Genomic DNA, 27,946 nt, shown 5'->3' with positions numbered 1-27,946 from the left:
AATCTGCGAGCCACTACCTCAGTCCGTGAGCCTACTTGTCATCGTGCGGGCATCGAACCGTCTTTCGTCATTAATTTCGCCGTCACACGCAATCATGCGCCCCCAAAACCCTAACCTTCGGTCTTCTCAACCGCATTTCCCAAATGTTCATCATGATCAACAATTCCTTCGGTCGATTTTGCCCTTTGTTTTGAATTTCGAACGATTGCTCTTCCCCCCATAACTCTATAAATACCGAAATTCCCTCATTTGTACTTTTACGCTCTCAAACTTCCTGAAATCCTCTGCCATTGATTTCTAGTGCATTTCTCCTATTCCAAGTCTTCGTCTTTCTCACAATGGCGTCCTTCATCTCCAAGCTTTCCAGGGAATGTGACCAACATCAGAAGATTTTTTATCGGAGCTCGATCAAGACCATCCGGTTTGAAAACGACATGAGCACCCAGTACCAAATCCTGGGTCCTCTCTTCAAGGCTACAATACCGCCGACTATCATCGGCCTTCTACAGGAGCACTGCCTAACACCCTTGCTTCAAGGGTTTGAATGGTCGCGATGGGATGCGGCTAAACCCCAGGGCTCCTGGCCCTCGACGACCACATCCTGGGCAGCCTGGGTCGTTCGAATGGAACGACTCTTCGGCGAGCAATGGAAGGCCCTTGGCATCTACGACGCCATCCTCCTTTCGTCTATGGAAATCGTCCCCGACAAGGAGCTTCTCCAAGCCGCTCTGTGCTTCTGGTGCTCGGCCATCAACACAATGGTCATTCCTCTGGGTCCCATTGGTCCCACCATCCTGGATATCACTGCCATTCTGGGGACTTCGGCGACCGGGATCCCTGTCGACGCGACCCTCTCTAGGCATCCGTCGAATATCGACCTGAAAACGCTCTTCGACCGTCGGGCCTTCGAGACCTTGAACCGTGACGGTCATATCCCGTCAAAGGAAGATATTCAGAAGCTCCACAAGAACTTCTGTAATTACAACACCCTCTATCTCCACTTCGCTGGCCGAGGAGAAGAGGACCTGCGAGAGGGAGAGCATGAAGCCTTCCTCTTCTACTGGTACAACAAATACATTTGTTGTACCAAGTCAAACAAGTGTTTGGTCGAGAACATGCCGGTAGCCGAAGCCCTGGCTAGTGGTCACGTCTTGGCACTGAGTTTCAACATTCTCGCCCAACTTTTCCGCTGCCTGGCCGAGGCGACCCTCCACAAGGTCGACCCACACCAGAATGGTCCTCTCTGGGTCTTCCAACTCTGGTTGCAGGTATACTTCGCCTCCCTTTGGCCGGCCATAGCTGAATTCTCACTAACAGAGGCGCTTGGACCTCAACTGGCCTCTCGACCGACACCTCCCCATGAAGCCGAAGAGGTATTTCGGTACCTCTTTGCTCTCGATGACTTTTCCAACGACGAGTTCCTAATATGTCGTCGTCGAGACTATCCTTCCTCCATCAGGCTGCCTACCTCCCCATGGAGCGCGGATGAGGACGCCGATCTTCATCAGACCTGGGGGTCGTTTGTGCTTGCTCGCGACCTCCCTCTCGGTTGTGATGGGAAACGGTCAGGTTGGGAAGTATATCATCCGAACTTCCTTGCCCGACAGCTCGGCTACCTTCAGGGCTGCCCTATCCCCCTTTTCTCCTCCCGAACGGTCATAAGCCGTGGACGCGAACCTCGTTCCTCTGAGAAGGAGTGTAGAACCGCCGTGAGGAAGTTCCAAGAGCGCTGCTAAAAATTCCACCTTCGACCAGCCACCCCGGAAACCCATTGCACCGACACCTTTGGTGAGTGGTGGGAGAAATACACCCAGGAATTCTTTGGTGCGCCGGTCAAAGATGTGCTTAGCAGACTCTTCGGTGACCGGCCTAAGAAGGCCTCAGCCCCTCATCTTCAAGGTACCTGTCCCATTTTCCTCCTTTCCATCAACCTTGCATATTGATTTGCCTTACTGAATTGTCTTTATCTTTTTAGGTAGTCGGCCTTTGAGAAAGACGGAGGCAGTTGCCGCTGCCACGGCCGGGAAAAAATCGGTCGTGGCCCAAAAGGACAAACCCGCTGGTAGGGCCGTGCTGATCAAACGACCTCGTCAAGAGGCCGAGCCGGCTGTCGAGCCTTCCCCGCCTGCTAAGCGGGTTAAACAAATGGCGAAGAAAGGTGCACGGGAGATCCACATTATCTCCAGTCACACGACGACTCCCAGTGCTTCCCCTTCTCCCGCCGCCGGTCATTCTGGGGTCGAGAAACAGCCGGCTTCGGCCGCAGAGACGGCCCCAGCGCGGCCTGCCTCTGTGGCCGGCGCATCAGTCGTACCTCCCTCTATCGAGAAGGCACCTGTCTCACAACAGGCGGTTTCTACGACCGAGGGAACCTCTCCGAAGAATCCAAAGCCCTCGGTCCTCGTGTTGGAAGAGAGTGAGGGGAGCGACGAGGTCCCGCTGGCGCATCGTCCTTATACTCGTCGACAACCTCCTCCAGTATCCGAGATGGCGGTTCAAACCGGCCCCTCCTCGGCTAATCGTGGCAAGCCCGCGGTCGAGGAACCGACCCCGGTGGCTGAACCTCTCGTTCCTTCTCAGGACCAGGACGTCCCTGCCTCCTTTGAAGCAGCTGCGCCAGTCGGCCCATCGGCAGCCGACCGTGGCAAACGGCTGCTCGAGGACCCCGAGGCCACGGCGGAATCGCCGGTCCATCCTCAAGACCAAGGCTTTCACATTCCTCCACAGGAGGTTACCTCGGCTTTTGTAAGTACCTTCAATTGTCTCATCCTGATTGCTTTTCTGCTTTAGAATTCTAAACAAGGAAAATACTAAATGTCAGGTGCCTGTACATTCTTTTCACCGTCAATTCCATGCGCCGAAGGGCGTTATCTATATTTCCTGGCCGCCTCAGTGGCCATCAAACGTAGATAACCTCCATCGGCCGCGTGAAGTGAGAAGCAATCTGAGACACTGGGTTCGGCCATTGAGTTCTTTAGGTTCGAGCAACGATCTTGGGGACATGGCCGAGGTCTCCTCTCGGCAGGTTAAAAAAAACGACACCTTCTTGCTATTCTTGTCATGACTTCCTTTAAGCTTAACCTTGTCTATTCGTGCAGGCCTCATGGGAGGTTGAATTCAAAGCCCTCCTCTCCAGCACGACTGCAGAGTCCGGCCCTTCGGCCGCTCCGACTGAGGCTGCCGATCCAAGCGCCCTAACCCATTTGCGAGAAGTCCTGTCGCTCTCATCATCGCAAGTACTTGAGCGCAACGGTCTTGATCTGCTCGGCGTGTGTCTGAACGACCTTGGAGCCGACGGTCGCCTGAGCGGAGATGCTATTGTTCGGGCATCGTCTGCCTTGGAGCGCGTTCGGGAGACATTTAGTATCTTCCAGACTGCTCTGAAGGCCGAACAGGACCTGCAAGCCGCCACGGCCGTTCAAGACACCCTCCGTCCGAAGATTGACGATCTACGGGCAAAAGGAGAAGCGTTAGCCGAGCTCGACCGTCAGATGGCCGAACTAGCAAAACGCCGGTCGGCCATTGCTTCTGAGCTTGCGAGGGACTTCGAGTCAGGTGGGAAGAATCGCCTAACTGAGTATGCGGCGGCCAAAAAATGGGTCGAGCGGCTGAAGCTGGACAAAAAGAATCGGCAAGCCGAAGTCATCATGGCCGACGTGCGGTGGTTGGAGTTGAAGGCTCTGCTCAGCACTCTTCTTCCCTCGTCTCCTTGAATGTATTCGACCTACTCATTTTTGTAATACCTATCAATCTTAATGGAATGATTTTTTTTCTACTGGTACAACAAATTTTTTATTCACGCATTTCCCATGTGACCGGATAGTATTTCTTCAAGAACTTCCCATTAATCGGTAATTTGTGAACTACTCCAGTCCGGTCTTTAAGATGATACGCCCCTTTGCCGTATACCTTATGCACAATGAACGGCCCTTCCCAATTTGGTGACCACTTGCCGAACCTAGGATCTTTTATTCCTACGGGCAACACCGTTTGCCACACTAATTCACCCTCGCCGAACGTTTTCTGTCGTACCTTTTGATTATAGGCTCGCTCGGCAATCTGTTTTTGTGCCACCAGTAAGTTATAAGCGTCAAGTCGCACCTCTTCCAAATCTTCTAATTCCTGTCTCATGGACTGATTATATTCGGCGCTAAACAAACTACTTTGTTCAATTAATCGCAACGAATTTATGCTCAACTCGACTGGTAGCACCGCATCGTGTCCGTAGGTTAATGCGTATGGGGTCGTTGCAGTCGCCGATCGGGGCAACGTTCGGTATGCCCATAATGCCTCGTTCAACTTCAAATGCCACATGCCAGGCCTTTCTTTTATTATTTTTTCGAGGATGCCGATCAACACTTTATTACTTGCCTCGGCCTGCCCATTCGCCTGTGGATTATACGGTGTGGACTGTTCCAGCCGAATTTTCAAGTTGGCCGTGTATTCCTTAAACCTTTCGGCTGTGAAGATTGTTCCATTGTCGGTTATGATCGTTTCTGGCACACCGAACCGGGTCACAATGTGTTCCTCCACGAAATCGCAAACTTCTTTAGATGTTAACTCGGCATATGATTTTGCTTCGACCCACTTAGTAAAGTAATCAGTTGCGACTATTATCCATGCATGCTTAGCAGCTCCAGAAGTCGGCGTGATTTTGCCGATTACGTCCATGGCCCATCCTCTAAACGGCCACGGCTTAATGACCGAATGTAGCGATTCGGCTGGGACCCTTTGTATAGGCCCATGGATTTGGCACTGCACGCATCCTCGTGCAAACTCGATACAATCTTTCAGTATTCTCGGCCAAAAATAACCGTGTCGTCGGAGTAGCCATCGCATTTTCCGTCCAGACTGGTGAGCTCCGTATACTTCTTCATGAACCTCTGCGATCGCTCGAGCACTCTCTTGGGGGCCGAGGCATAGCAATAACAAACCATTTTCGCCCTTTCGGTACAACTCGTTCTGGTACGTGACATAGTTCGTGGCGTGAACCCGTGTCCTGCGACTATGTTTTCCGTTAGGATTGTCAAGGTACTGCATAATGGGCTTTCTCCAATCATCTGGTACTGCCTCGGCCGCGTAAATTTCTATAGAGTCCTGCCGATCTAACAACGAAGGCAGGGACATGACCCTGGTGTGTATCACATTGTCTCGATGGAGGATTTGCTGATCAACCAAGGCCGGGTATAATTGTCGTAATATTGGTATCTTCCGGCCTAGCTTGCCCCCCATGAGTTGTGCACCGGAGGCGATTTGAGCCAACTCGTCTGCGTCGGTATTATGAACTCGAGAAACATGCTCGAATGTAATACCGTCAAAGGACTCGGCCAAATAGCTGGCGACCATGTGGTAAGGCGCCAGAGTACAACTCATGCAGCGAAACGACCCATTAATTTGGTTAATCACTAGTTCAGAATCCCCGAGGACGAGGACACGAGTGGCATGTAGGTCAAGAAGGAGGCCCAGACCAATGACCAGAGCCTCGTATTCGGCCTGATTATTGGTGCAGTCGAAATCCAATTTGAGCGAAAAATACCAACGATCGTTGTGAGGAGATTGAATGACGATGCCTGCGCCGGCCGAGGACGAAGTACTGGAACCATCGAAATACATCGTCCAATAGTTGTCGCGGGTCACCACCATGCCGATTTCGACGTTAGCTCTCCCAAAATCGTAAGGCGAAGGGTGCTGGGCAAGGAAATCGGCCAACGCCTGTCCCTTCACAGTTTTTTACGGCACGTATTGCAAACTGAACTCGAACAACGCCATCGTCCATTTCCCAATTCGACCCTTCACAATTGGCCGGGTAAGCATGTACCGGATAACGTCGGTCTGGGCAATGACTTGGGTGACCGACGGGAGCATGTAATGTCGAAGCTTGGATGTAGCGAAGAACACAGCGAGACAGAGCTTCTCAACGGCGGAATAATTGATCTCCGGATGACTCAGATTACGGCTGAGGTAGAAGATAGCCTGTTCCCGTCCGGCATCGTTGTCTTGCGCGAGGAGGCAACCGATGGACTCCTCGGCCGCCGAAATGTATAGCTTGAGAGGCTTACCGCGCTGAGGAGGGACCAAGACAGGTGGATTTGTGAGAGAAACCTTGATCTGTGTAAACGTCGCCTGATGCTCCTCATTCCACACGAACTTATCTGAGTCCTTGAGTTTCAAAAGTGTGGAAAACGTTTTCATCTTACCTGCCGAATTACCAATAAATCGGCGTAAAAAATTGATCTGGCCGAGTAAGGATTGTAATTGTTTCTTCGTTGTTGGGGGTGGAGCAGTGATGATTGCGCGAGCCTTATTCTCATCGACTTCAATCCCACGATGATGTACGAGAAAACCAAGAAAATTCCCGGCCGATACACTGAAGGCATACTTGGCAGGATTCATCTTGAGGTTGTGCTGACGCATGCGGAGGAAAGCCTGTTGGAAATCGTCCAGATGTGTCTGTCGGCGTTTAGATTTGACAACAACATCGTCGATATAAACTTCGACGATGGTGCCAATTAAATCATGGAAGATGGTGTTCATCGCCCGTTGGTACGTGGTGCCGGCATTCTTGAGGCCGAATGGCATGACAACCCATTCGTAAGTGCCGAGTGCCCCCGGGCAACGGAAAGCAGTTTTGTGCATATCGGCTTCGGCAATAAATATTTGGTTGTACCCGGCATGTCCATCCATAAAGGATAAGATCGCATGATTCGCCACGGCATCGATTAACAAATCTGAAATCGGCATTGTATACTCATCTTTGGGCGTTGCCAGATTCAGATTTCGAAAATCGGTGCAGATGTGCAGTGCACCACTTTTCTTTAATACAGGAACAATATTCGCCAACCATTCGACATATCGAGCTGTCCGAATGAATCCGGCTTTCAAAAGCCGAACTAGTTCGTCCTTGATACTGAGTTGTACTTCGGTCGAGAATCGACGAGGTGGCTGACGGAAAGGCTTGAATCCGGGCTTAATACGTAATTCATGCTCGACCAGAGCACGATCTAAGCCGGGCATTTCATGATAACTCCAAGCAAAACAATATTTGAATTCCGTAAGCAAGGCCCGCAACTCGTCCTTCATTTGTTGAGGAAGTAAAGCGCTAACAAACACAGGCCGTGGGTCACCGGCCGTCCCAACATTAATTTCTTCTAAGGGGTCCTTAACTTGGGGCCGATAATCCTCGAGCTCGGCCGGGGCGGCTCGGACTTTATCAAAAGATAGGGCAGGACCATGATCTTCTTCGGCAAGGAACTCGACGAGGTTAACGCCTGAATTCGGTTGCCGAGATATAGTATACCAATGAGCCAGCAGTCGTTCCATCGTAGATGAAACCGCGACCCTACGTTTGTCCTGATCAGTGTCAGACATCAGACTCGGGGAGGAAATTGGCCAATCCGAGTCTCGCCGAATCCTGGTGGACAGTCTCGGCGCCAACCTCGATAGCTTTCTGAACTGAAATCCGAGTCGGCCGTCCGTCTTCATTGAAGCCTTGCAACGTAATATAGCCGACGTGGTCATCATAATACCGGGCTTGGATCATGTTAGCTTCGAAGGGCTGGCTATCGGCCGGGTGAACAGTGACCGATTTGCCATCCCAAAAGACAAGCACTTGATACAACGACGAAGGAATACAGCTGGTTTGATGGATCCAATCTCGGCCGAGCAGTGCATTATACTCGATTTTGGAATCAACCACGAAAAAGGCGGTCATGTGGGTACGACCAGCAATAGTCACAGTTAACGAAAGTACACCTTTGGTTTGGGATTTGTCGCCGACGAAACTACTCATTGTGATTCCTGATGGAATAAGCTCGTCATTCGAACGGCATAAGACCTTCATGATGTTGACGGTAGCTCCACAATCGACAAAAACTTTAGAAACTGGATATCCCTCGATATGGGCCGTCACATACAATGGCTTTAAATGGTGAAGCTTGGCCGATGATGAACGAGGGAACAATTCGGCCAAAGCGGCCTTTAGACTATCATCTTTTGTTGTTGACTCGCCTTCAGCAATAGACACAAAATCAACATGGCCAGGTTCCTCAGCAACCACATCGCCATCAAGGAAATTTGGTTGAGCCGTGCTTGACTGGAAATCGGCAGGTAACACATGAACCATACTGATTTCCATATTATCCAGGACTGATGGGCCCATCTGGTCAAGACCCTCCTCGTTCGGTTGGTCGGCGACAACAGACTCATTTGTCGTCAAAGTCAGACACCGAGACTCTTCTGTTCCCTCTTCAATGACGTCACTCGGCGGAGCTGCTTCGGCGACGTGTTGGTTCTGTGTGACCGCTTCAGAGATTGACAATGTATTTGGGGTCGGGACCTGAACCTGGTCCTGGTAGTGTAGCCGAGCATCCCTCGTGTCGAGATAAGCATCTAGACGGGCAACACGTGCGATTTCATCGGCCGTAAGGCCGAAGAGGGAAACCGCTGAAAATACTTCAAAGTGATATCGCAAATACTGAAGGTCCTCCAGCGAGAAAGGAAGGTCGGCTGTATCGATATCGGTATACGGGTTGACTTCAAATCCAAGGACACGAGCTTCTCGTATGTGCTGGAACCTTGCTTTCAATCCTGGATCTGAGGTCTTCTGGATGATCCGCTCAGCATCCGGACAAGTCAGGACCAGATCAATGGTGTCCTGGCATGCTTTCGGCAAACCATACAAATCGTTGGCCGAATGTTTCTTATGAAATTCTCACATATACTCCAAAGACTCCCCAAGGAACGGGGGGTGCAAATTCCGTCGAATTCTGACCAAAGGTTCTTGTATAGCCGGCGGGGATAATTTGCTCTCGGCTTCTCGCCTGAAATGCTCAAGGCGTGCCCTCATCTCCCCTGGTCGAATGAGAAGTTTGATCCGTTTATCAGCTTCTTCGAACGTGGTCTCGATATCTTGATCAACCAGCCTTTTCCCTTGAGCCAACTCTGTCATAATTGCTGGAGGTGGTCGCTCATCATCAATGGCAGCTGTGTCCTTCGGCCGCCACTTAGGGGCCGAAGTTTCTTCGGCTGCTCGTCGGCGAGCCATGCAATCTATCCGTTGATGCCGGCGTTTCTGAAATTTGGACAACGCAGTGTAGACACCCTTCGAAGAATGATATGTATACCAACGTTGATCTCTAGGCTCGGGGGGCTTGAAGGTCTTTTGGCTCCGTGATGATTCTGAACTGCTAGAATTACGCTTATAGTAATCATCGTCATAGAATGAAGCATTAAAATCGAGACGCCGCCTGACCGGGGGTGTCTCTTCCATCCGTACTTTAGGACCGAGCCTCTCAAAAACCCCGTGATGTTGGCCTTCATTGCCTATCTTTTACCGAGTCGCGGCCACAGGTTGCGAAGAGGGCTTCGCCTCTGGTTCACTGTCGACCTTCGCTCTACATTTCCTGCACAAAACCGCCGTCCCACTGTCTTCATCAGTGCTATAATCCACCATAGGTTTGACGATAGCAGGCCCCGTTAAAGCCGTCGGCGGTTTGTTTGAACGAAAATCGGCCATGAACCGTGGTCGAACATTCTGATTCCGCGGACGCTGCGTTTCGACCACTTCGGCCTTGCCTTTCCCTTTGTCCTTGGGTAGGTACGCGTCGACCATATTTACTGTTGCCGTGGGGAACGGATCAGTATCAACACTCATCCTCTTCTCGGGAAACTTTAGTTTGCCATTATCGATCCAGCTTTGGACGTTATCGCGAAATACGACGCAATTGTTTGTCGTATGTTTGCTCGAATTGTGGTATTTGCAATACACATTTCCTTTAAGCTCTTCGGCCTTAGGAGTGTTATGACCAGGCCGAAGCTTAATGATTCTTGCTGATAACAGTTGGTCAAAAATTGCGTCAGCCTTGGTAATATCAAAAGTATAAACCTTTGACTGTTTCAATGTTCCTTCAGTGACCGAGCAACTTTTGGCTTCCCTAGAATCAACCTGAGTCAATGCCTTGCAAACGTACGGCTTATCTATCACTATCTCAGCCGCATCCACACTAACACATTCATCCTCGGTTGATGCATAATTGACAGTAGGGTTCTTGTAAATCGTTCCCCGAGTTGGAGTCTTCGAAGTCTTTTCCTCGCGGAGCAAATAATCATACTGCTCGACATGTTGGGCTAATTCGTACATATCCCGGAAATTTGCCCCCAAGAATTTCTTTTTGTACTCGACGTCAAGGCCGTTCAAAGCAAGCCTGACAAATTCGACTTCGGGCAAAGGTACTCGGCACCAATTCCTAGCCGATTTGAACCTGGTAAGATAATCCATTGGTGCCTCATCAGATGCTTGAGCCATCCGTGCTAATGAAGAGATTGACATCTCCATCCCCGGCCGATAAAACTACTCGTGAAACTTCTCGACCAACTCCTCCCAGTTTTGGATGGAATTAGGCGGGAGATTGATGTACCAGGCAAATGCCGAGCCGGTCAATGAAAAATTGAACAGCCGTAACTTGTGGAAATCACTATTAACATCTCCGCATTGCACGGTGAAACGAGCCACGTGCTCCAACGAAGACAGGGACGACTCACCGGTAAAAAGACTAAAATCTGGGATCTTGAAACCCTTCGGGTACCCAAACGTTTCCACGTAAGCTGGGTACGGATGAATAAACTTGGGAAACTTCGGCCCTTTCTTCATGGCCGAGTCGATCATCCGCTGAACTTCGGTCATATCAACAGGTGTTGCTTTGACCCTCTGGTCGGTCCCGTTTGTCCTACCATTCGACCCTCCTCCTTTCTCCAAGTTAATTGGTTTGAGCGGAGCAGGAATAGGATCGACCGGTACAATCGGTACCGGATTGTTTCCTGGTGGACAATGCTGGAGAAGGTCGAAAGGTCTGCTGCCACCAACTTTACTAACCAGCATTTCGAGCAGCTTGGTTTGTCGATCATTGGCACTGAGTATCGCGTCATGCAGCTTATCAATACCTCGACTGAACGTCTGCTCGACTGACCGAGACTGCTCGTCCAGTCGCTTTCGGAGAAACGACCTCGTTGGTGGGTCAGATCCTTCACCACCATCCTCGTCACACTCCTCTATTATCCCTTCATTGAGAACGCATGTGTTTCTGTTAGGGATCTCTAAACCACGGAGTTGACCGTCGAGATTAACTTCTCTCTCTCGGCGAGTCGCGCTCGTGGACTCAGGTGTACCAGCGCTAAGGGGATTCTGCGCCTGTGGCACACTCTGTCCTATGCTCTGACTCGGTAAATCGGCTATCGACTTTCCCATAGCTGTCTTTTTTTTTACCGATCGTGTTTCAATTGGCATGAACTTCGTAGTTTAGCACTGGGTCCCACTGGGCGTGCCAAAATGTTGACCCTAGAAACTGCAAAACCTACGTGGCACGCAGGCCGAGTATTTTCTAAGCTAACTACGTCCTTCGGTGAATGCGGGGCGTGCCAACTCGTTGGCCGAGCTCGGCCGAGGAGTAAAATTTGTTGATGTTGCGTTGGGTCGCGCTACTGACTTCTGCGTCTTGCGATTGTGGCCGAGAAAGGAACACGTCTCGGCCTCTTGGGCTATCGAACCTGAAGACAAGGTTACTAATCTTACGAAGTTCAATATCCAATTCGGCTTTCAATGTGCCGAATGTAATAACTGTAACACCTCACTTCGCCAAGAAGGCTAATGAGATGACCTCGACCAATAAGGATTTAGAAACCCTTCTCGACCGAGACTTGGATAGGTAATCAATCGTCCTCGCCGCAGTGCTGTTGATGCCAACGGAAGATACTGCGAGACCGACTGACTCTACGGTGACAGAGCTATCTATGCCGACTTAAGATATCACCGGTTGCTTCCACAGTGCTGTTGATGCCAACGGAAGATGTGTCAGCGAAAAAAGGAAAAAGAAAAGATCTCAAGTTGTGAGAGTTTGCGCAGGGCAATTTTGTATTGATTTGCAGGGGGCTTTCCTGATGCACAGCGTCCCCTATTTATAGTACTGAACCTTGAGTCCGAGTTTACATCCTACTCGGACTAGGTTTCCCTCTCCGGATCACCTCGACCAGTCCTACATCTGCTAGGATTATGAACCTAGTCCTTAGCTAAGCTGGATTAGTTTCCTGGATATCCGATCCCGTCGAGACTCCCCATTGCACTAGGATTCGTCCTAACCGCCCTAGGTTTGGACTCCCACGGGTTGACCGATCCATGGTCCTTTTGCCGCCCGGCCTCCTGGGCCGAGAGTGATCCTACCCTCGGCCCAAACTATTATTTTGGGCCCAAACAGATCCTTTTTCTGTTTCTCATGAGTTTGATCACTAGTAGTGACAGTAGGGAAGCACTTTGTTGGTCCGTCGCCTGCCCAGACAATACCACTTCCACCCTCGCCGAAGCAGTCGAATCGAACCCCGATAGCTACCCATATAATCTCGTTCAGCTTCTCCAATCCCTTTCCTTGAACGCCACACATACTGACACCGGCTTTTACACTACCACCGCTGGCCGAAGCACAACTGAACAGGCCTATGGGATGTTTCTATGTCGCGGTGATGTCTCTACCGACGTTTGCAGAGAGTGCATGACCTTCGCAAACCTGGAGGCAGTACAGCTCTGCCTTGATGGAACAGATGCTATGATATGGAACGACGAGTGCATGGTACGCTACTCAAATAAGAAATTAGTTTTCTCAATGAACGAGTCGTCTTCCCATGGCCAATTCTACGGGTCTACTGAAAAAAAACCAAGTGGATATAGCCAGGTATTGGCAACTAGTGTGCATGAGCTAACCACTGAGGCGGCCAATAACAGCAAGTACTTTGCAACCAAAGAAGCCAAAGTTAAAGGGTCAAATGAGACGGTGTACAGCCTTGCGCAGTGCACGCAAGACATCTCCGCTTCAAATTGCAAACGGTGTTTAGCAAGAGCTGCAGAAAAAATATTAGTTCAATCCGAATTCCGAGGGAGACAAGTCCTATATCCCAGTTGTAGTATTTGGTTGGATAATACCCTCTTTTACGCCATAAATTGGACCCACGCACAGCATCCTCCCACCACGCCAGAGGCTCTTCCTCCTCCGAGTACTCTACTATCAAATTTGCGATTACCTATAGGTAAAGTACCTTGTGCGTAAAAAAGATTTACGCCATCAGTTGTAGTGTTTAATGATAAGAATACTAATAACAGTTCTCCCGTTAATTCATTTTTTTTAATATTTTTAAATCAAGATTTAGATATACGTAGGACCTATGATCTTATCGGCCATTAGATAGATAATTAGTGGATAAGAACAAGTATATTATAAAGGGGAAGAATACAGTATTCAGAAAACAAACATGACATATTAATTGTTTTTGTTTTGATGAATGAAGAAGAAGAAAGGTATGAGAAAACTATCATTTGTATTTTTCCATGTTCAACTAACTAAATTAATCAATGGAAATTGCGAGTTTAAAAGTACAAAAAGAGCTTTATGACAAGAAAATTCAATATTGTTCTTACTGCAGGAAGAAAGAAACACTTCTCTATAACTATCATTGTTCTCGTGAGTGCTGTCATTTCTCTTCTAGTTGTCTCTCTGGTCCTTGTAGCATTGGGCCACTGCCTCCCGGGCAGAAGAGAAAGAAAGAAGAACGATGAGGCTCTACAACAAGAAAATGGCAAACAGCAAGGTAAGGGAAAACAAATGAAACCCAAAAGTTAGAACTGAAAATTTTGAATTTATTTTGATGTGTCTGGCATATGATCATAACTTTCTTTGCAATGCAAAAGATATGAGGACGGCCGAGTCCTTGCAATTTGATTTGGCAACTCTCGAAACTGCCACAAATAAGTTTTCCGAAGATAACAAGTTAGGCGAAGGTGGATTCGGTGCAGTTTTTAAGGTAATAACCCAACAAATATATAATGCATTAGTTCATGAGTCATTCTACTAATACAACATTGTCTAGTATATATAAATTGCTTAGATCACAACAAAATTGTTGGATATACTAAAGTACCTATTGTTGTGCGGAAGCGGCATTCAACTGTAAGTGAATAGTAAGACAGAACAGAATAAAACCAACACCAACAAGAACACCAAGATTTATACTGGTTCGGCAATGCCTACATCCAGTTTGGAGACGACGGAGTATTCCACTATAATCAATGAGAACATACAATAGTGTTTATCACTCAATTTCCCAAAGACCCAAATAACCCAAGCTCTCACACTTACAATAGGAAGAGAAAAAACCAAAAATACAAAGCAAGACAATTTGAGAAAATTCTTCTCTATGCCAAATGGCTTCTTGCTCTTTCTCCTCTTCCTTGTTCTTCTCTTGTCTATACTCCATGCTTATGGGATGCACCTTGCTCCCCTTTTATAGCCAAAGAAAAGCTTCTCAAAGACATCAATGACCAAAGGCCTAACATCAAGTAAAAAAGAATTAGGCATAAGTGCATCCAATTTTGGTTTCCCACATGTAGCATGCCATCCAACAATTTTGACCACAAAAGTAGCCCAAAGATTTGGACTTTGACTACATGTTTGAGTCAATAATCAACAATCTCCACCTTGACTCAAACCCTCTAAGTAGAACTCCAAATAGTCGTCTCCCAATCCCCCATGGGGCAATCAACAAATTTTACAAATGCCAATCAAGTCTAAGCAATGCTTAAACTTGTGCAACGAAATTGGCTTTGTTAACATATCCGCAGGATTGTCAGCGGTCCCAATCTTCTGAAGAAGAATATCTCCCTCGTCAATAATCTCACGAACAAAATGGAACCTCACGTCAATGTGTTTCGTACGTGCATGATGAACTTGATTCTTTGCTAAATGAATAGCACTCTGACTGTCGCAATGAACATCCACATGGTCTTGTTGAACCCCTAAGTCATCAAGCAACCCTTGAAGCCAGATGGCTTCCTTTATAGCTTCTGTTACAGCCATGTATTCAGCCTCAGTAGTCGACAAAGCAACTGTAGATTGCAGAATCGACCTCCAACTTACTGGACCTCCAGCAATAGTGAATACAAAACCAGTAGTGGACCTACGCTTGTCCAAATCACCTGCGTAATCAGAATCCACATATCCAACAACACATTGACCAGTAATTTTATCCTGCTGGAACAATAAACCAACATCCACAGTACCCAGAATATACCGTAGAATCCATTTCACAGCTTGCCAATGCCCTTTTCCTGGATTATGCATATATCTACTGCTAGTGCCCTTCCCAGCAACCTTAAAACCTTCTGGTTGAGACATATAAATCTCTTCCTCCAAATCACCATGTAAGAACGCAGTCTTGACATCATGTTGGGCCAACTCAAGGTCAAACTGCACAACCAAAGCCAACAAAATACGAATAGAAGAATGTTTTACTACAGGAGAAAATACCTCATTGTAGTCAATGCCTTCCTTCTGAGCGTAGCTTTTAGCTACCAATCTGGCTTTGAATCTTACATTGTCTTTTCCCAAAGATTCCATCTTTTTGGCATACACCCATTTACAACCAATTGCTTTCTTCCCCTTTGGTAACTGAACCAGATTCCAAGTCTCATTTTTATGAAGAGATTTCATCTCCTCATCCATAGATTTCTTCCACAACTCGCACTCTGAACTCATGACAGCTTTTTTGTAGGCGGATGGAATATCATCTTCAATAACGGGAAGTGCATATGCCACAATATCAGTAAATCGAGCAGGCTTTCGGATTTCCCTTCTCGATCTTCTGGTTGCAATATAGTCTTGTTGTTGTGGAGGCTCTTGGGTAGGTGCCTCCTCTTCATCATCCTTGTCCTCATCATCAGAATTAACTGTAGGACTAGTGTTTGAAACATCAGACCTTACTGGAACAACTGGAGTCTTCAGTAACTCCACCTGCTTTGAGCTACTCATGGTCTCGGTCGCTTCAGTTTCACCTTCATGCTTGTTCTGATTAACCATAGCAGCCTCATCAAAAGTCACATCTCTGCTTACAACAAATTTCTTCTTATCTGGACACCAGAGTCGGTATCCCTTCACGCCAGTGCTAAAGCCCATAAATAGAGCTTTCTTTGCTCTTGGATCCAACTTGCTTTCTCTGACATGATAGTAAGCAGGACAACCAAATATGTGTAAAAACTTGTAATCAGTACAAGGTTTACCAGACCATACCTCAATGGGCGTTTTGCCCTCATTCGCAGCAGTTGGCAATCGATTAATGAGATGGCTTGCATAAGTGAGTGCCTCAGCCCAAAATGCCTTGCCTAATCCAGCATTAGACAACATACACCGAACTTTCTCAAGTAAAGTACGGTTCATGCACTCCGCCACCCCATTCTGTTGCGGTGTCTCCCTAACCGTGAAGTGCCTCACAATACCCTCATCTTGACAAACTTTCAAGAAAGGATCAGACTTATATTCACCCCCATTGTCTGATCTGAGAGTCTTGATCTTTCGACCGCTTTGCGTTTCAATCATCTTTTTCCACTTCAGGAATATCTTCAAGACTTCATCTTTACGCTTCATGGTGTACACCCATATTCTTCTAGAGAAGTCATCAACAAAGGAGACAAAATAATGGCTACCTCCCCAAGATGCATTCTTGGAAGGTCCCCAAACATCAGTGTGAACATAATCAAGAATGCCTTTAGTGTGGTGAATAGCAGTGCCAAATTTTACTCTAGTTTGCTTACCCAACACACAATGCTCACAGAATTCCAATTTGCATGCCTTTGCACCTTTCAATAAGCCTTGCTTCACTAATCCTTGCAACGCTTTTTCACCAGCATGCCCAAGACGCATATGCCATAACCTCGTGGTGTCTCTGCTATCTGCGTCAGCAGCTTCGGTGACAGCTGCTCCACCAATAACTGTACTCCCCTGCAAGAAATACAAGTTATTTCGTCTTATACCTTTCATCACCACCAGTGCCCCGTACACAGCTTTAAGAACTCCACCCTCCATGGTGATCTTGAGACCCTTGGATTCCAATGCACCCAGTGAGATGAGATTTTTCTTCATATCCGGTACATACCGAACATCACTTAATTCTCTGACTGTTCCATCATGCATCTTCAAACAGATTTTGCCTATCCCTTGTGTTTTGCAAGCATTATTATTACCCATCAAAACAACTCCACCATCCAGCTCCTCGAAATTAGAAAACCATTCCCGAATGGGACACATATGATAGGTGCAACCTGAATCCAAAATCCACTCATTTGAGTGACCATCAGCATATGAACTAGCCAAAGCAAACTCGAAATCATCATCTCCAGATTTTGCAATATTTGCTTCAGACCCCGCTTTCTCCTTCTCTTTGTTCTTCAATTTGGGGCAGTCTTTCTTCCAATGACCCTTTTGGCGACAAAAAGCACATTCATCTTTAGCAGGAAACTTCCCTCGTGACTTTGAACGAGATTTTCCCCGCTTCCCAGATTTTCTTTCCTCTGTTCGACCCCTTGCAACAAATGCCTCGGTTTGTGAATTGTGAGTCTTCAGTTCCTTCTTACGACACTCATGATTCACCAATGCCGCAGACACCTCATCAAGTTTCACCTCGAATTTTCCATACAACAGAGTAGTTGTCAAATGATCATAATCATCAGGCAATGAATTTAACAAACATAGTGCCTTGTCCTCGTCAGGAATTTTCACATCAAGGTTTGCTAAATCAGCAAGTATTTTATTATAATCATTGAGGTGTTCGTGCATAGAGATACCTGGACGATACTGAAATCGGAAGAGTCGTTTCTTCAAGAAGAGACGATTTTCTGCGCTCTTGGTCATATACTTCTCCTCCAATTTCGTCCATAACTCCTTAGCAGAAGTTTCCTTCATATACGGGTATTTCAACTCCTTATCAAGGAACGATCGAATAGCAGCACAAGCATGAAGATTAATTCGCGTCCACTGCTTGTCATCAATATCTTCTGGTTTATCTTCCAGAACCATATCCAACTCTTGTTGATACAACACATCCATAACTTCACATTGCCACATACCAAAATTATTAGAGCCATTGAATTTATCAACCTCTAACCTTGTAGTAGTGGTTGGATGTCTATTGGATGTAGACGAAGACGACGTTGACCCCTTCTTTACAGATTCGTCTTTATCTCCAGCCATCTACTCGGCACTGTTCACAAATACGGCACTGTTCACAGATACTGTAGCAGTTCACTGTTCACGGAACTGTAGCGCCAACACTATTCACGGAACTGGGCTCTGGTACCACTTGTTGTGCGGAAGCGGCATTCAACTGTAAGTGAATAGTAAGACAGAACAAAATAAAACCAACACCAACAAGAACACCAAGATTTATACTGGTTCGGCAATGCCTACATCCAGTTTGGAGACGACGGAGTATTCCACTATAATCAATGAGAACATACAATAGTGTTTATCACTCAATTTCCCAAAGACCCAAATAACCCAAGCTCTCACACTTACAATAGGAAGAGAAAAAACCAAAAATACAAAGCAAGACAATTTGAGAAAATTCTTCTCTATGCCAAATGGCTTCTTGCTCTTTCTCCTCTTCCTTGTTCTTCTCTTGTCTATACTCCATGCTTATGGGATGCACCTTGCTCCCCTTTTATAGCCAAAGAAAAGCTTCTCAAAGACATCAATGGCCAAAGGCCTAACATCAAGTCAAAAAGAATTAGGCATAAGTGCATCCAATTTTGGTTTCCCACATGTAGCATGCCATCCAACAATTTTGACCACAAAAGTAGCCCAAAGATTTGGACTTTGACTACATGTTTGAGTCAATAATCAACACCTATATACCTTATCACAGGGAATGCTTATTAATGGACAAGAAATAGCAGTAAAGAGGTTGTCAAAAAGCTCCGGACAAGGTGTACAAGAATTTAAGAATGAGGTTGTATTGGTAGCCAAGCTTCAACACAGAAATCTTGTCAGGCTTTTAGGTTTTTGCTTGGAAGGAGAAGAAACCTTACTTGTTTATGAATGTGTGCCCAACAAAAGCCTTGATTATTTTCTATTTGGTATGTGAACATCATTTGATGAATATACATATATGTTTGTGTCAGTAAATATAATACTTTGTAGTTCCTAACTTCATAAAGTACTACTTGAACTTGATAAATTTACAGAACATAAAAAACGAGAACAACTAGATTGGTTGAGCCGCACCATGATAATTGGAGGAATTGCTCGAGGAATTTTGTATCTCCATGAAGATTCGAGGCTTAGAGTTATACATCGTGATTTGAAAGTTAGCAGCATTTTATTAGACATCAACATGAACACGAAAATATCAGATTTTGGGATGGCTAGAATGTTTGGAGTTGATGATCAAACTGAAGGAAATACCAAAAGAATTGTTGGCACTTAGTAAGTTTCAACTTATATAAATACATCTTCCAATTATTTGTTTCAACTTATGTACTTACCTCTATCTATAAATAGATAACAGAATAGTATATGTTTGTTATTTAAACTCTTATATATGTCAACCATTTTGGTCATGCAATTAGTGGTTACATGGCTCCAGAATATGCTATGGAAGGATTGTATTCAGTAAAATCGGATGTCTTCAGCTTTGGAGTACTTCTGCTTGAGATCATAACGGGGAGAAGGAACTTTTTAGGCTTTCATCGCACTAATTGTGGACCTACTCTTATAGGTTATGTAAGTTCTTTACTTGGAATACTTGTACAAAATATTCATGAGCTTAATTAATGTAGCTATCAAAACTGGAGGAGGACTTAAATCCTTGAGAGATATTGATTGCAGGCTTGGCAATTATGGACTGAAACGAAAGGTTTGGAGTTGATGGATCCCTTGTTAAAAGATTCAAGCAGTCCAAATGAATTTTTGAGGTATATCCACATTGGATTATTGTGTGTTCAAGAGGCTGCAAACAACAGGCCGACCATGTCATCAGTCGTTCATATGTTAAAAACTGAAACTATTAGTCTTTCCAGACCTGAGAAACCAGCCTTCTTTACAGGGAGATATGTTGATCACCATGATCAAGTGCGTGCTCAAGATTGCTCAGCCAATGGTTTGACGATTTCTATCGATGTTCCTCGTTGAGACCGATGACAATAAGGTTAATATCATTGGAAGCTCTTCCGTTAAAGGCACTTTACTGCACTAGAGACAATTCTATAATCTTTACAGCTTTTCTTTCACCTTGTCATTTTTATAGGGTAAATGTTAGTTACCATGCACTCCCTAATCTCGAATCTCTATAATTTTTAATAACATATACTGTATATTACTACCAGTATGACTTGAGTGATGTTATTTTACATACTTATATGTTTCAAGTTAATTAGAATATTGGTCCATAACTTGTTACAATCTGTAACAATGATCATTTTTTGTAACTCTATTAATTCCGTTCATATTGTCCTCTTTAACCCTTTATTTTGGAGAATAATTCCGTCCATATTTTCTCCTTTAAGCCCTTTATTTTGGAGGGTATTATAAAACAGTGTTTACTCAAAAGAACCATTACTACATTGTGGCCCATTTAGGGATCGATGTTCTAATTTTCTGGTATCTTTATGTAGGATTAATTATACAAACTTTTAAGTTTCCCAAAAAAAAAAATTATACAAACTTTAATTAATACTAGGATAAATAATAAAAAGAATTTTAATAACTAGTACGCCTTCAACAGCTCAGCTCAGCTACATCTCACTCCCTCTCGTTCTCTCTCTATTGTCGGAATTCCGGATGACCAGCTGGAGGACTGTCCTCTGATCTTGAAATACAGAGCAAGTGCAGAAATGGCAGTTAATGACAAAATAGGTGCTGTCTAAGAGACATTTTCACGAGCAGGTTCGGGGCATACCAGACGAAGCCGAAGACACGAAGGAACGGTGACTATTTCCAAAGCGCAACGGAGACAAGCTTCGCACGAATTGGAGATGTGACGGGTAGCAGAATGCAGCTGCAAGTCTTCTAAGAGCGCTTGCCATTAACTGAGGTCCGAGGAGGGAAAGCGCGCACTGCTGCCCGTTTATTTTTTTATTTTTTTGAAAACTTGCTGCCCGTTTATTTTGAACCGAAATATCCACCGTGTTTGACCGGAAGGGCTTTTGTAAAGGAGGGCAGTTTTGTCGGTCTAGATTTGAGATTTGCGTTGGACCAACATTAGGTGATGAGTTTTCTATGAGTCTTCTTCTAAAAAGGAAGATAACAGTAATTTGGTATCATTTATCTTCTTTTAAAAAAAAAAATAATAGATAATATTAGGTGTTGACCTTGAAAGTCCAAGCCAATAGATTATTTAAAACAAGTGTAAGATGGATTGGAAATTTCAATTTTAACCGGTGTTGGCCTTGAAAGTCCTAGCCAAAAGATTATTTAAAACAAGTCTAAGATGGATTGGAAATTTTTGAAAGTTCAAGCCAATAGATTATTTAAAACAAGTGTAAGATGGATTGGAAATTTAGATTTTAACCACTTCTAACCAAAGCTCAGGTGAAAATTTTCAACTTTCATGCAATCGAATGGTATTTGACCTTCATAATTCGGACATAATTTGGATCGGAAATGGGAAGTATCTTAAAATTCTAATTATTTATGATATCTGAAATATATTGGGGTATTCATGAATCACACAGTATGCTTGACTCTGGGGTCAAAGAGGCAATGTCAAGTCATGCTTGCAATTTCCATCTAATTACCTGAAATAATCACTAATTATTAACCTTAGCAATATTGTCAACATTCCTAATTAAGAGCAAGAGCCGGGGGGAGATGATGAGGAATATAGAGTGAAGCAGCCCTGTTCGTTACTTTGTCCATTACAATTTCGCATCAACTCAATTGGCTCATCAGTTGTTACAGTTTACCTCTTCATATGGGATTTAGGGCGCTCGACACCTTGCGAGAACGAACGTATATATCCAGGAGAGCTGCTATTAAACTATCATCAAACATAACAAGAGTGTATCACTAGGAAGTTCATCGCTTTATACCTAGACAGTTTGTTATGTATACGTACCAAACTTGACATTCTCTATCCCTTGTTTATGATATAAAAATCAATGTCATGTTCCACAAGTATCATGTATCCATGTCTTACATTTGATAACAAATATCAAATAGACGCTGGGCAGCCAATGATTCACATGATATAATGTAGTCTTCAAACTATCTTCCTTAGTCCAACTTGGTTTAACTGCTTGCCTAGACACGCTTCTTGGGATAATAGCTAACTTGACCATCTTAAATAAATGTGCAAAAATAGCGATCATCAAATCTCATCTTTTTTATGTAAGTTTTAATCCAAAGGGTATTAAGGGTAGGATCACATAGATTCAGTAGGTCACACAGTGACTTGAAGCAGAGATCAAGTCGTCACTCTCACTATCAACTGCAAGTTCAACTAGCACATACAATATGAAATGTATGCTATGGTATGTTCTCAATTTAATGAGCGTGTCACATATCCATACTAATCTTAATCCAAGTGTAACACAAACGTTTAACTCGAGCATCTAGCCTAGTCTCCCTTTCGACGCCCACCTAGTTACTCACGTTCGGCTGACAAGTTTTAATATGGATTTCAAATGAAAAAATCTCCATGTTCGACCTTTGATAGGTCTCATCTTAGACATTCTAAAGCGACATACATGCATATCTAGTATATGTTTTGTAAGTGAAACCGTACACGTGTTTAGTCTCGCACTCCATTGCTGGATAACATTCGAAAACCTAACTCTAACAGCATGAAAAAGAGCTCGCAAAACTAAAATAAAATCACTTTTTTTTTTCAAACTTTTTGCTGAAATCCCAGATTTCAAAAATTTACGTAGGCAGTTGCAAAGCCATTTCTTCTTCTATGCTCATCCAAATGACGTGTATTTTATATGGTTTTGAAGCTCAAATAGAAAACCACAAGCCCCAAGCAAAACGTACAGAAAATATCAACACCATGTACCCTAAATTCAGTCCCCCAAAAGGCTGAAAATAAGCTAAAATTTTCAAGAAATCACAAAACTAGGGTTTGTGATTTCTGTCAAACTGCGGCACTTCCTTGCATAAAATTTTGAGAGTATGAGTCTCACACATTGGAGAACTTATTTCTAAAAAGAAATCCTCAAAAAACACGATAAATCAAAATGTGATTTTTCCAGTTTTATGCAATCATGGTGGATATCATGGTTTCTGCTACTTACATTGGATTGTAAGGCGAGGAACAAGCCCTATGGCTCTAATACCACTGTTGGATAAATACAAGTAATCTAAAGGAATTTGATTAGGATTATACCTAGAGGAATTAACGAATTCTGGATTGCCGTCTCTTTTCTACAAACCGTTACAAGAACCACAAACAAGATTCATCAAAGGAAGGATTCGGTTGCATCTAGCCCGGCTTGATTGCCTACATAGTTTATGCCAATGCATGGATCAAACCGTTGTAATTCTTAGTAGCCTTCTAAGTCTAGGACCAAGGTGATACCCTAGAGGCTAAACTAAGAAAGAAAAAGATTACTGACCTCTCCTCTTTAAAGCTAAAAGATTAATCACCAATAATTATCGACCGTTTTGATCTTTTTCTCATCCCCTCCTGAAGTTCTCGTTATATAGTGGTTAGGAGGGGATGAGAAAAAGATCAAAACGGTCGATGTGGGGCAAAAGACTCCAACAACAAAACACCCTAATTTGGATGGATTAATTATTGGTGATTTATATTAATATACTATATAGATCCTACAATCATCAGTAATGAAACTGATGAATCCTACTCATTATTCTGAAATAATTTGGATCGAAACTAGGACGTACTTTAAAATTTTAATAATTCCCAATATACGAAACATATTGGGGTTTTAAAGAAGAAGATATTTCACGAGAGAGGATGGGTGCAACTTGGATAGGAATATTTGATTCCGACCGATTGTGAGCAGAAGTATTTCAAAATATTCCGTCGGATGCAAATCCAAAACCAAAATTCCGAAATCCAAGAAGAAAAAAAAAAGTGGATAGGAATTGGAATTATTTAATATTCCAAATCCAATCTGAAATTCCAAAACATACATAACTCCATTGCATACACTTAATTATGTACTATTGACTTTGAATTTGTAATACAATGTACTCATATGTAACTATTTTGTCAATTACAACTCACTTGAATGTATTACATACGAAAAAATGAGTATTTGAGAACTAAAATAGGAGATGATATATCTTTTAGGGAAATTGCCAAAAATGACCAATTTTCTTAATCTTAATATTGAAATAGGACAAATCAGCCATACACACCATGCACAAAAGTGAAATAATGAAAATACTCACATATAAAATGTAAAAACTCACAAGTGATGATGTCATTTTTCTGATTTCGAAGTGAGAGCTATGAGCTCTAGGTTTTTGGGTTGAGCTCATATCTGTGAGCATATCATGTGCATGTGATGTGCAACTCGTGTGGATACGGTGTACATTTTTTCTAGAAAATGGAAGGCAAGCCAAGAAATATTTGACTTCAGCCATAGAACGTAGGAACTCACAAAATATAGGCAAATCCAAGAAAATTGAAATCAAAACCCATAAACAAACCTTAAAAAATTTATTTCCCAAATATCGTAAAGAAACCCGCACCACTTGTAGTGGGCTTTGGCTCATGTTGATTCATCCAATCCCATCATGCCTTGAAACTAAGAAGTTAAAAGAAATTAGCAAGAAGGTCATGAGTTTGGAAGTGCACTCTTCATCTACGACCTTCACGAGAGCTTTGGTGGATGAATTATTATTCATTACACAACAAGCTTTGGGATTTTGAGTTGGGAATTGTACTGTCACCCAAAAGTTAGATGCGATCTGAATCTTGGGTTACTAGTTCAAAAAGAGAAGAGAGAAGGGACTGGTGAAAGGCTAGCCATCGATGAGAGAGAAAGGGTTACCGCCGGTGAGGTGGGTTGTTAAAGGGTGAGTGCATCGTTAGGGTTCTGTTGACCCTAAAAACTACCAAGCTTATGTGGCGCGCATGTCGAGTAATCTATAAGCTAACTACGTCATTCGGTGAATGCGGGGCGTGCCAACTCGTCGGCCGAGCTCGGCCGAAAAGTAAATTTGTTGATGTTGCGTTGGGTGCGCGGCTGACTTCTGCGTCCTACGATTGCGGCCGAGAAAGGAACACGTCTCGGCCTCTTGGGTTCTCGAACCTGAAGACAAGGTTACTATTCTTACGAAGTTCACGAATCGCCATCATCGGATTCGGTCACAGTGATGTTATTCGTCAGAGTAAACTCTCGCCGAATTGACACCAAAGTGTAAGGGCACAAATACTCAAAGAAAATATAAGTCTTAATAGTGAACGTGGTTCGGCCGTCTGAATGCCGAACTCTAAATCCCACTTGAGAGTATCCAATCATAAAATAACTCGGCGTGCAATGCGCCGAGCTCAATAAACTGTAATACCTCACTTCGCCGAGAAGGCTAATGAGACGACCTCAATCAATAAGGATCTGAAAATCCTTCTTGACCGAGACTTGGATAGGTAACCAACCGTCCTCGCCGCAGTGTTGTTGATTGATGCAGAAACCAATTATAGTTGTAAAGTAGGCCGAAGTCGAAGCCAACGAAAAAATGAACATATAGCCTACATATATACATATATACATATATACATACATATATATATATATAAATGGTACTCGGCCAAACTTCTTTCATTCGGCCATATGTTTTGGCCGAGGCTCTGTTTTATAATGGGGCTGAGGCCGAGCCAAAGCCGAGATTTTTTTTTTTTTTGACTCTCGGCCGTCTTTGTAGCAGAAAACACACAATGAAATACATGCTGCAATATCACGTCTTCTTAGCAAATTTGGATTACTTCCTCGGCCAACTAATATATATATATATTTTTGGATTCCCGCAAAAAATGACATATATATATATATTTATTTAACAAACGAAAAGAAAAGTGGCCAAACCATAGTTAGGAGGAGGCCAATGATGCTTTATTCCAAGTCGAGATCTTGTAATAACAAAATCTTCACATTGATTTCGCTCTAGGCCGAATAAAGATTTTCCTCCAAATATTTTTGACTCGGCGAAATATTTTTCATTTTCGGCTGCCGAATGTGTTGACCAATTATTATGCCCCCCATGCATAACAATTTTACCAATTTCGGCTTGTAAGTCAAATAACTTAGCCGAATGGGATTTTCCCATATCGGCTTTATCGCCGATAATCATATTAAGTGGCGTGGTTTGTTTGGCTAGGCCAATGTCTCCAATTACCATATCAATTGATGTGGTTTTATGGTCAGAAGTCGTGTATTGGTCTTGTTCGTCATTGGAGCACTCTTCTGACGAATCATTTTTTGAGTCAATTTGTGGCTCAGAAACTTGAACATTTTCTTCTAGGCCTACCACACTTTCAGCCTCGACCAAAAAAATAGGTGGCCTTTGTTCTTCGACCAAATTAACAATTTTCTTAGGCCGAATATTGGTTGTAGCCGAAGCGAAAATTTGCCCCCCCGACCTCTTGCCTTTCAGAAATTCTTCCCAAACTCTCGAGGAGTTGTTTTTGCTTCTTTAATAGGCGATGACACTCTTCCCATGAAGCCTGGTCGAGGTAGATCATGTGAACTTCGTAGTTTTAGCACTGGGTCTCACTGGGCATGCCAAAATGTTGTCCCAAAAAACTACCAAGCCTACGTGGCGCGCAGGCCAAGTAATCTATAAGCTAACTACGTCCTTCGGTGAATGCGGGGCGTGCTAACTCGTCGGCCGAGCTCGGCCAAGGAGTAAATTTGTTGATGTTGCGTTGGGTGCGTGGCTGACTTCTGCGTCCTGCGATTGCGGCCGAGAAAGGAACACGTCTCGGCCTCTTGGGTTCTCAAACCTGAAGACAAGGTTACTATTCTTACGAAGTTTACGAATCGCCGTCGTCGGATTCGGTCACAGTGATGTTATTCGTCAGAGTAAACTCTCGCCGAATCGACACCAAAGTGTAAGGGCACAAATACTCAAAGCAAATATAAGTCTTAATAGTGAACGTGGTTCGGCCGTCTGAATGCCGAACTCTAAATCCCACTTGGGAGTATCCAATCATAAAATAACTCGGCGTGCAATGTGCCGAGCTCAATAAACTGTAACACCTCACTTCGCCGAGAAGGCTAATGAGACGACCTCAATCAATAAGGATCCGGAAATCCTTCTCGACCGAGACTTGGATAGGTAACCAACCGTCCTCGCCGCAGTGCTATTGATGCCAACGGAAGATACTGCGAGACATGCTAATTCTACGATGACAGAGCTATCTATGTCGACTTAAGATATCACCGGTTGCTTGCACAGTGCTGTTGATGCCAACGGAAGATGTGTCAGCGAAAAGAGAAAATAAAAATCTCAAAGTTGTTGAGAGAGTTTGCGCAGGGTAGTTGTGTGTTGAATTGGAGGTCTTTTGAATGGTGTGCAACCCTCTCTACTTATAGTGAAAGTTACACCCCTCCGCTTGGCACAACTTGATACTCTTGGAGAGTCCTAATTGGATTTTGTCTTGTGGAGTTGCATCTGGTTGTAAATTATATCTCATATCCCTTAGCCAAGGATCATATCCCTTTCTGCCGATAAACTTCACGCCTTGAAATATGCCAATAATATGCATGTACGGCTGACCAACGCCAAGCATGCGGCTGATTAAATCCAAATTGGCATCCTTATCTTCATGCATGCGCAAAAATCTATACCAATCTATAAACATTCGCCAATAATGCAGTAATGCATTAGGATTCTTTATAAAATGGCTTGATGCCCCACCATCCTACGACCAAATTGGGGTTTTAGATAAAAACTAGGTTTAATAAATTATGATTAAAATCCCAACATTATCTCAATCATAATTTATTTCAACCACTTTGTCGTTCAATGGCCTAAAACCTTGCTCATCCAACGACCTTGAATGCTCGGGCCGTTATTGTAAAAATGGGTCCAAACATTTTCTTTCGAGAGAGAGTAGAGAGAGAAATCAGAAAATGGGAGAAAATAACCCATTTATATAGGAGGGTAATTAAGTC

At 44.2% G+C, this 27,946-nt stretch overlaps 1 protein-coding gene and 1 long non-coding RNA gene across 3 annotated transcripts in view; one reads left to right on the top strand and one right to left on the bottom strand.

The window, feature by feature from the left end:
• The first annotated feature begins 12,250 nt into the window (after nt 1-12,250).
• The window catches only part of LOC126623038 (cysteine-rich receptor-like protein kinase 10), a 24,678-nt gene continuing 8,982 nt past the window's right edge, over nt 12,251-27,946 (top strand). The window contains exons 1-7 of the mRNA XM_050291811.1: nt 12,251-13,068; nt 13,462-13,626; nt 13,727-13,839; nt 18,730-18,940; nt 19,049-19,289; nt 19,433-19,586; nt 19,692-20,010. Coding sequence (XP_050147768.1) covers nt 12,264-13,068; nt 13,462-13,626; nt 13,727-13,839; nt 18,730-18,940; nt 19,049-19,289; nt 19,433-19,586; nt 19,692-19,994 — 1,992 coding nt within the window. The 5' untranslated portion in view covers nt 12,251-12,263 and the 3' untranslated portion in view covers nt 19,995-20,010. The remainder of the gene's footprint in view (nt 13,069-13,461; nt 13,627-13,726; nt 13,840-18,729; nt 18,941-19,048; nt 19,290-19,432; nt 19,587-19,691; nt 20,011-27,946) is intronic.
• Nucleotides 20,355-21,052, bottom strand: LOC126623057 (uncharacterized). Of its 2 annotated transcripts, none has more exons than XR_007623601.1 (2): nt 20,761-21,052; nt 20,355-20,670 (listed from the first exon to the last, which is right to left on the bottom strand). It is a non-coding gene; the product is annotated as an uncharacterized LOC126623057 (long non-coding RNA). The 2 variants fall into 2 exon arrangements; XR_007623602.1 differs by having other exon boundaries at nt 20,355-20,665.

Source organism: Malus sylvestris, chromosome 5 (assembly GCF_916048215.2).
Source record: "Malus sylvestris chromosome 5, drMalSylv7.2, whole genome shotgun sequence".
NCBI classification, from domain to species: domain Eukaryota; kingdom Viridiplantae; phylum Streptophyta; class Magnoliopsida; order Rosales; family Rosaceae; genus Malus; species Malus sylvestris.
The sequence above is the reverse complement of the archived record's forward strand: the minus strand, read 5'-3'. Positions and strand labels throughout refer to the sequence as shown.